The sequence below is a fragment of the Vicia villosa genome, linkage group LG1, assembly GCF_029867415.1.
Source record: "Vicia villosa cultivar HV-30 ecotype Madison, WI linkage group LG1, Vvil1.0, whole genome shotgun sequence".
Taxonomy (NCBI): Eukaryota; Viridiplantae; Streptophyta; class Magnoliopsida; order Fabales; family Fabaceae; genus Vicia; species Vicia villosa.
Window position 1 is genome coordinate 141,000,840 of NC_081180.1, and position 9,280 is coordinate 141,010,119.

The 9,280-nt window shown below is 29.5% G+C and overlaps 1 protein-coding gene across 1 annotated transcript; it reads right to left on the reverse strand.

The window, feature by feature from the left end:
• Positions 1-7,788: 7,788 nt before the first annotated feature.
• Positions 7,789-8,447, reverse strand: LOC131618268 (ethylene-responsive transcription factor ERF098-like). The gene has a single exon (XM_058889533.1). It carries the CDS (start codon positions 8,381-8,383, stop codon positions 7,958-7,960), a length of 426 nt encoding a protein of 141 aa, XP_058745516.1. The 5' UTR covers positions 8,384-8,447; the 3' UTR covers positions 7,789-7,957.
• Between the last annotated feature and the right edge of the window lie 833 nt (positions 8,448-9,280).

A 9,280-nucleotide genomic window follows, 5' to 3' on the forward strand; every position in this document is an offset into this window, starting at 1 on the left:
CTTACAAAGATCTGAAGCAAACAGTATAATGCTCTGAGACAAGGATCTGCAATGATCTGAAGCAAGATACTTTGATGCTCTGATAAATCAAGTGCCCTAAAAGAAAAATTCAAAGATCTGAAGCTGTCCAATGGAAGCTCTGAAAGAAAGCTCTGAATCATCTGAAGATAAAGTTCAAAGTGAAAGTCTCATCTGAAATGGAAAATACTCAGGTAAGTCTTTTATTTATAAATTCTTCTAGTATTTATTTCAGGGGGAGATTGTTAATCTCAGGGGGAGACATATTCACACACTCTGATTAATATGCTTTTATGCTATATTTGTGTAGTGTCTTTTTCATCTGATATTCTGGATACAAATTCATATCTATTCTGTATGTTTTTGTCATCATCAAAAAGGGGGAGATTGTTAGAACATGAAATGTTCTGATCAATATTTCTAGTTTTGATGATAACATTTGTATTAATTTTGTATAACACAATATGGTGCTCTATTTATTCACGTTTTCCATTTCAGGAAAATTCTAAAAGAGTGTGCACTAAATTAGCACTCAGAAGCTCTGATCCAGAAGATCTGGATGACTTCATCAGAACATGATCTGGAAGACATCAGAAGATGGTCTTGAGAAAAGCAGAACATGATCTGGAAGGCATCAGAAAATGGAATCAGAAGCAAGGCTCTGAAGTTCTGAAGGTATCATGCTCAGAAGCACTTCCATAATCTGCTGACTGAAGTTGCAATCTGCACCAACGCTGGAGACTCTAATATTCAACGTCAATTCAAATAGTCTGAGTCCAGAAGCAAGTACAAGATGAAAGAGCTACAATGTCACATATGACTGACAAAAGGAACGTTAGAAGCTACAAAAGGAAAAGTTAGCAAAAGCAGTTGTAACAAGGCTCGAGGTAGTTGACAAAAGAGTGAAACGTTAAATGCAGTAGTGTACTATTCATGCAAAGCATTAAATGCTCCTCAACGGTCACATTTCTTCTGCCTATATAAGAGAAGCTCTGCATGCAGAAGAAGATAGAGAACTAACGCTAAGCAAACTTACGCTGTCCAAATCATTCTATGCGTTATTCACAAACAACAAGATCTTCATCTTCAACCTCACAAATATTGTTATATCTTAGTGAGATTAAGAACTAGAACTTAAGAGAAATATCACTTGGTGATTATAGCTTTCTAAGAAGCACTTTAAACTCTTGTAAACATTTGTTTAATTTTCTGTAAGAGATTTCATTGAGTGATCAAGTTGTGATCAAAATACTCAAGAAGGCTTAGAAAGAGTTCTAAGTGGATAACCATTGTAATCAAGACTGATTAGTGGATTAAATCCTCAGTGGAGGTAAATCACTCTGTAAGGGGTAGACTGGAGTAGTTTGATTAACAACGAACCAGGATATAAATAATTGTGTTCAATATTTTTAATCTGCCATTTTAGAACAAACCCTTATTCAATCCTCCCCCTTTCTAAGTGTCTTTCAACCCTTCACACCCCCCTCCAGTCTTCAAACTTTGAGGTTGTTGCAGACCACGAGGATCTGTCTGATTAGGTATGATCAGTAAATACATTCTAAAATGTAAACAAGTGGATATATCTAGAGTGATCTTGAAAAATCTTTGGGAAATCATTGGATCCCCACATAAGCATGCCCTAGATTTTCCAGTAATGATTATAGGATTGTATTAACAATCCAATATAGATATACTTGATAACCTCCACTTATAATTATTTTTAAAATTAGATAGTACTTCTGTTAACCATTATTGCTCTGGCCAAAGAAGAAGAGAACCAAAACAACCACCATAACACCCCCACTGCACATGCTGACCAAATAATTCTCACACCAAACTAAGATAACATATATCAAAACATGAGAGCTCGTTTCTCCTACCGCTGGAACATTTTTAATGCATATCACCAATGCATGTTTTCTCTTGAAAAGTCCATGAATAGTTTGGAGCTTAGGATGAAATATCCACAAGTCAAACATAAGTCAGTGCTTGGAGGATTTTTAAAATAAGAGATAAGAGGATTAAATTCTAACTATTGGGTTTGATAAATGATCTTGATGAATATTTATTGTCTATGCGTTCATGTGACTTCATCAAGACCATTTATCAAAACTACTAGTTAGTATTTAATTCTCTTATTTCTATTTTAAAAGCCCTCCTGCTTGATATTGCTATTCAAATTAACAAAATTTATTTAAAATTCTATTCTAATAGTGCTCTCTTTATCCAAACAAATATTTGATAAAATTTTAGTTAAAAAAGTGTTATCCTTTTCTATATAATTAAAGAAAAAAATTAAGAGAATTTTTTATGAAAGCACTATCATTTAATATTTTTGTAAACTAAAACATCACTTTAAAAGCGCTATTCTTTTGCTTAGATTTTCTTGAGCGTCAATTTGAAGAACACTTTTAGGCACTCTAAAACGCGTAAAAATATCCTTTTATATATATATATATATATATATATATATATATATATATGGTGGTGTCTAGGGTGAACCACCAAACAAGTGATATGCAAATGATATGCAAATGGGAGTTGTTACATGACAAAATAGAGAATTGCAGTAAGGATTTCTCCTACCCCAAGTGACAAATCAATAATACTCTTCAATATATGAAAATATATTTTTAGGGGCATCTCATTAACTTAATTTATTTGTTATTAAATAAATCTTAATTTTATGTTAAAAGATAATATGAAAAGAGAAAAAAGAATATGCACCGATAGTGTAAAATATTTTTACACTGTCAACCAATCACAACCATGTATCTAATTAAAACACAATTTTAATTTTAAAAAACTAATATGACATGACAAGTGTAAAGAATTTTGATTGGTTGTATGTGTAAAGTTAGTTTACACTGTCAGTGTACTACCATTAAACATGCATCTTGCTCCTAACATATTTTAAATATAGTTATGAAAATTGAACTAACCAATAGTTTAGATTGAAAAACGAATTTATGTTTGACCTGGTAAACACTTAAAACCGGCCTGCTAAGAAACCTAAATTTTATTTAAATTAGAATATAAAATGTTTTTGTAAATTTAAAAATTAGAATATATATATATATATATATATATATATATATATATATATATATATATATATATATATATATATATATATATATATATATATATATATATATATATATATATATATATATATATATTTGATCACCCTAAACGATCACTTTTTTTTTGAATTTTTTTATTAATCATGTTTTTCAATTAAAATACCACAATAATCATCTTTCCCCACAATTAACCAAAATAACAATGTTTAAAAAAAATCTAAGCATATAGGAGGTGTCATTGGTACTGGCGCGTGTACTAGAAATATGACAACGGCGCCACCGCCACATACACTGGCGACTACACCATTAATTAAAATTATTTAATTAAAAGAGAATTATTTGCGGGAGAATTTTGTACACATATTTTAGTGACCTGCTTGATCATAATGGTGTACAACAATTTTTCATTTACAAAGTCATAAACATATTCAATGTGTACAATAATTACTTCCCGGTTGTAACAAAGGAGGAGTATTGGCCTACATATTAAGGGAACATAGTTTGGCACAATGAAAATATACAAAGGAAGAAAAAGGATCACCCTAACAACACGCGTATTCGGATCGAAATGGATTCGGCTGACAAATTCGAAAGATTATATGGTATATGTTGTCACCTCGGGCACATACGTCAATGTTGTCTTAATCTTGGAACAAAATCCTCAACATAATTATTGTATGCACTCTTATATGTAATTTATTTTTTGTAACCATAAAATTTCATATTAAATACAACTTTCGGTTACCACAAAACGAACACAAATACGCCTAAAACAACAACACGAAGAACAAATAAAATGACTTAACACTGTAAAATATCTAAGATATTACACCCATCAAAACAATATCATTTGGTCTATACATCCGAACACGGACATCACTGTCAATTTTAACTGACTCCCATGCACGTTGTACTTCATTATTCTCATTCGCAATGTTGAGCAACGAAACAAGCATATCAAAAGTCTTCTAATTTTTTCATCGTCTTTAATCTCTCCGTCTAACCAACGGATCAAGCTCCTCTCAAAATGCTCGAAAGTCTAGGTGTTCCAAAGTCAGATCTTCATCGGAGACTTGAGAATCTAATAAAAAACATGGACAACTCTTTTAATAATCATGTTATAAAATTTGTAGCAAAACTTAAGAAAGAAATGAGAAGGAATATGATAAATGGTGGAGAATGAATGACATATTAATATAAAAATTAATACACTGACGCCATACTCATTGTCGCCTCCTCTTTAGCTTATTACGTATGCGCCATGTCTATTGGTGCATGCGCTAGCGTGATAGGCGCCTATGTATTTTTTTTAGTGCATGCACCAATTGCTATGACACCTACTCGTTGCTATGATATTTTTTATGTTTAAAACGATTAATTGTGGGGAAAGATAGTTATTAGGGTGTTTTAATTAAAAAACATGGTTATTTGAAAAAAAAATTAATTCTTCTAAAAAGTCTTTCAACTTTGGTCTCTCTTAATTTTTGGTTGTCAATTTCGGTATTTTTTTAAAACAAATTTAAGTTTCGTGTTTTTTAATAAAGACAATATATTAAATAAAATATGAAAAACGTAAGGTTTAAATGCACTTTTGGTCCCTGTAAGTTAGCGAGTTTTTGATTTTCATCCCTGTAAGTTTTTTTTCGTCTGAGTCCCTATATTTCACTTTCGCGTTTGTTTTAGTCCCTAAAATCAAAATTCGCAGGAAAATTCGTAGGAAAATCCGCAGAAAACATGCAGACTTTTTTGCCGATTTTGGCTTTAGGGACTAAACCGCAAGCAAAAAATATAAGGACTCAAATAAAAAAAATTATATAAAATACATTTAAGCCAAAATATAAAAAGATGAAGAGCTATATAAAATTTAACCTATCAAAAATCTAGTAAAATGAAAGTTGGACATGTTCAACCTATCTCTCAAAACACTTCTAAAACATACAATGGAGGTGAATCACACCAAATGTCTTTTTCAACAACCAAAAAACTACATTCCCTAATATATATGTACCATGAATTTTTTTCTTTAAAAAAGTGAGATATTTTGAATCTAAAGGTGTTGTATGAAGTATTATTCCATTTATTTTAAAAGTTACTAAAATAAAATATTCAAATTAAAAAATGCACATCAATATTGAGTTAGTTTTAGGATAAAGATATTTTTTCAATTTATTTTGTTAGCATACTCAATAGGAAGTAAGATTTCATGTTTGATATGATTTTTTTTATGACATGTCATTAATTAAATCTTGAAATATAACTAAGTTAATATCTTAACTATATAATTTTTTGTTGTTTTAATTTATTTATGTATAACTTCAATTTAAAAATTATTAAACTAAAATATATTCTTGGTTGAATCAATTAAATAGATAAATTAATACTGTATTATTTGAAAGAAAAAAAAGACTATTGAAATATGAGATGCAAAATTTTGTAAAATGATTAAAATTAAAATTCTTGGGAAAAGTTTGAGAAAATAAAGTTAATTTTTTTTAAAAGGACTCAAAATAAAAATTGATATTTTTTTATAATATTTATAAAAGATTGTGGAAAATATGTTTAATTATAGTTTTGATCAACCTTTCACTTTCTTGCACTAAAAATCGAGGCATTATCTATTGTAACTTATATTTTAGTCTATAAAGTTTTATAAAATATTTTTATATCGGGATTTATTACACGTTACAAATAACACGACATTTAAAAACAAATTATTAATTTCAAATATAAAAGTATAAAAGAGGACCAAAATTGTATTTATTTAAGGTTAAATATGTTTGACATCCTTATAAATATAGCGAATTTCGATTTTAGTCCTTTAAAATTTTTCCTTCAAACAATGATCCTCCTAAATTTTTGTGTCTAAATTTGATATCTTCCGTTAGTGAACCGTTAGTTTTCACGAACGGAGACTGACGTGGCACGCCACGTGAAGGATAGCTTGGGAAAAATCTAAAAACTGTTGAGATTGGCGGGGTTTTAAACCTCCTCTAAATAAATCTAAAAAAAAAGAAAAATTTTGGTTGTGAATTTTTGTCGAACATTTTGCAAGTAAGGCGCAAATTGTGAAATGTCATCTTCTTGTACAGCTCCTCAAGTCCATCAGCCTCGATTCGTTTCATAATATACTAACTGAAATGAGTCTAAAATTTCTCAAGTTCATCTTCAATCAAAGTAAAGCAAAATAATAAATGTTAAGAAAAATAATAAGAAATGTGTATTGCATACAAAAATAAAACAAAGGTAGAAAAGAAATATTGATACATGCCTTCATATAAGCTGCAACGCGTCCACCATTGATATATATTTGCGGTGAAGAACCATAGTGTGGCAGCTCGTGTGCATATGCAACACCAATAACAATATCACCAGCAACAATATCACCGACAATATTAAGATACTATTTGTGCAACAATATCCTTGTTGGTCTAGTAAGGAGGTTAAGATTTACAACCACAAAATAATATCAACAACAAAACTAACTATCAACTACATGCTATTAATGGTAAAATATTAACTATCAATTAAATAAAATAATACTAAAGAAGATAATGTATTTCAATCACATAAAACCATTACTTCAATAGCATTATGAAAAACCAATAGGGCAAATTAAATTTGAGTGGAACAATAAAAATCAAATAAAGAAAATATTATAAATTCATTGTATTAAATACACACAATATTCTTTAAAAAAGTTAATTATTTATGTTTTCAATGTATTGAATACATATATTTTAGGTAAAGACATATCTTTTTACTTAGAGTCTGTTTGGTATGGTTATAAAAAAAGTTTTTAGCTTTTCAGCTCATATAAATAAAAAAGCTTTGTTTGGTAACTGTTTTTAGCTTTTAGCTTTGATATGTATTATGATTCAATGTTTAATGTTTTTTTTTAAATCTTTAATGTTTTTAATAACATTTAAAGTATATAATAAATTTTGAAATAGTGTTGATAATTCTCAAGTTAGTGAAACGTAATCGAAGAATCAATGAGATTAACCAAGACGAAGAAAATTAAAATTTTTGTTATATTTTTATGGTATAATATTAAATAATATTCTTATTTTTATCATTAAATTTTATTTAATTTAACTGAATTCAAATTTCATGTATTTCGTTAAAATTTATTTATATAATAATTTATAAACAAATTTAAAATATTTTGATGCTTCTTTAATTTTTCACATATATTAAAATTGTTTTGTTAAAATTGTTTTGTAAGTTTGTATTAATATATTTACCTTTATCAAATATAAATTAATTTAATAATATAACACTATAATATGATAAGATAAATAAATCACAATTTTTTTAATAAGAATATCCTTTTGTGTCAATTTGTATTTATCAGCTAATGTAACAACTAATTTACTAAACACTCAAATTAACTTATCAGCTATCAGTCACCAGCTACCAGCTATTAGTCACCAACTACCAGCTACCAACTACCAGTCACCAACTACCAGCTAGTTTTACCAAACAGAGCCTTAATTAAACAAAATTTAACTTACCTTTTTAATCTCTTAACCAGTGCCTCGGGAGCACTCATTAGCATTAGCCTTATTTAAAAATAAATAGAAAATTGATTTCATCAAAACTGTAATTAAATTCAAAAGATATAAGATAATTATGACTATATTGGAAAAAAAAAACAATAGTTAATGAAGCTTACATTGTGAAATGAGTCTTAAAAAAAAAATCTCAAGAGGTACTATAGTTAAGATAGGGGTAGTATATATGTATACATGCTTGTGTACTTAGAGCATAATAAAGATGATACACTTATTGGTATTTAAGGAGAAAACATAAAGCTATAAAAAGAAATAAATATAGAAAGGACTCAATCCTAATCATTCTCCCTTCTTTTTCTTCTTCATCTCCTCTGACCCAAGAAGTTCTTCCAATATTTTATCATCCAAACACTCAAACTCAAATATAGGCCTAGAAGAGCTTCCACTAGCATGATGAGATGAGGTGTAGGATGGTGGTGCTAAGTGAGGTGGATATGGTGGTGACCCTCTTATTTTGGAATAGTACTCACTAGGAAAGTTCAAAATTGCAAGATGACCCCTCAAGTTAAAAGCTGCTTTATCATAAGCTCTTGCTGCTTCTTCAGCTGTGTCAAATGTCCCTAGCCATATTCTCGTCCCTTGTTTGGATGGATCCCTTATCTCCGCCGCGTACTTCCCCCACGGCCTCCTTCGAACACCGCGGAACCGAACCTCGTCCTTGCCCTTGTCCTCCTTCCCTTGCTTTCCCTTTTGGTGATCCTCCATAATGGTGTAGTTTTGTTTTTTAAAATTTGAAGTTCACTTGTTTGATTTTGTACGGTGAATTATGTGTGATTACCAAGATGCTTATATAGATAACTAATTAGTGTGTGTGCTAAAATATGTCGAATCTATGAGAAAATAGTGATTCTCAATCGCAATCTTGAAAGGTACATTGACCAAGATTTGTTTTAAATGTTGCTATTGAAATAGTGTAGTATAAAAATTTGATTCTTGACCATGTGTATCGCTCGCTTAGATTATGGTTTTAAATTTCACTCCGCAAACCACAACTCGCAATTGCGGGTGAAATATTGTTTATGCGTCTGATTATCATTAGAAATCACATCAGACAATTTTGTTAATATTTTTGTAAATATTTTTATTAAAACTCAATTTCTGAATTTAAAAATTCAATTTGCTTTTTATGTAATGAAAAATCCTAACATCAAATGCTTTTTAATGGTATATTTCAAACATTTTCCAATTAAAATTTACACTGCAACGCTCGCCATACACATCGCAACATCCTCCATCATATCACTCACAACCATCTCCACAATCGCAACCGCAATTTAAAACCATATAATGTAAAGTGCAGCAAAGTTGTTTATCATAATTACCCAACTTGGCAAAAATCTTTTCATTTTTCACTAAGAATGAGAATAAAATAGATTTTGAGACAATGTATCTATATATAGTTCACCCATTAGCATCACTCTATTTCTGCTTTTATTCCCAGCACTTTTTGTGAACGAGTCTAGGGACAACTTTATGCCCCCACAGGGTTTTTAGAATCCAAAAATTATGTAGAAGAGGTTGAGATGACTGGATCATAGGATTAGATAATAACTTTAAATTGTGATTACTTCAAGAATTTAATTTCTAATCACAAAAATGGTG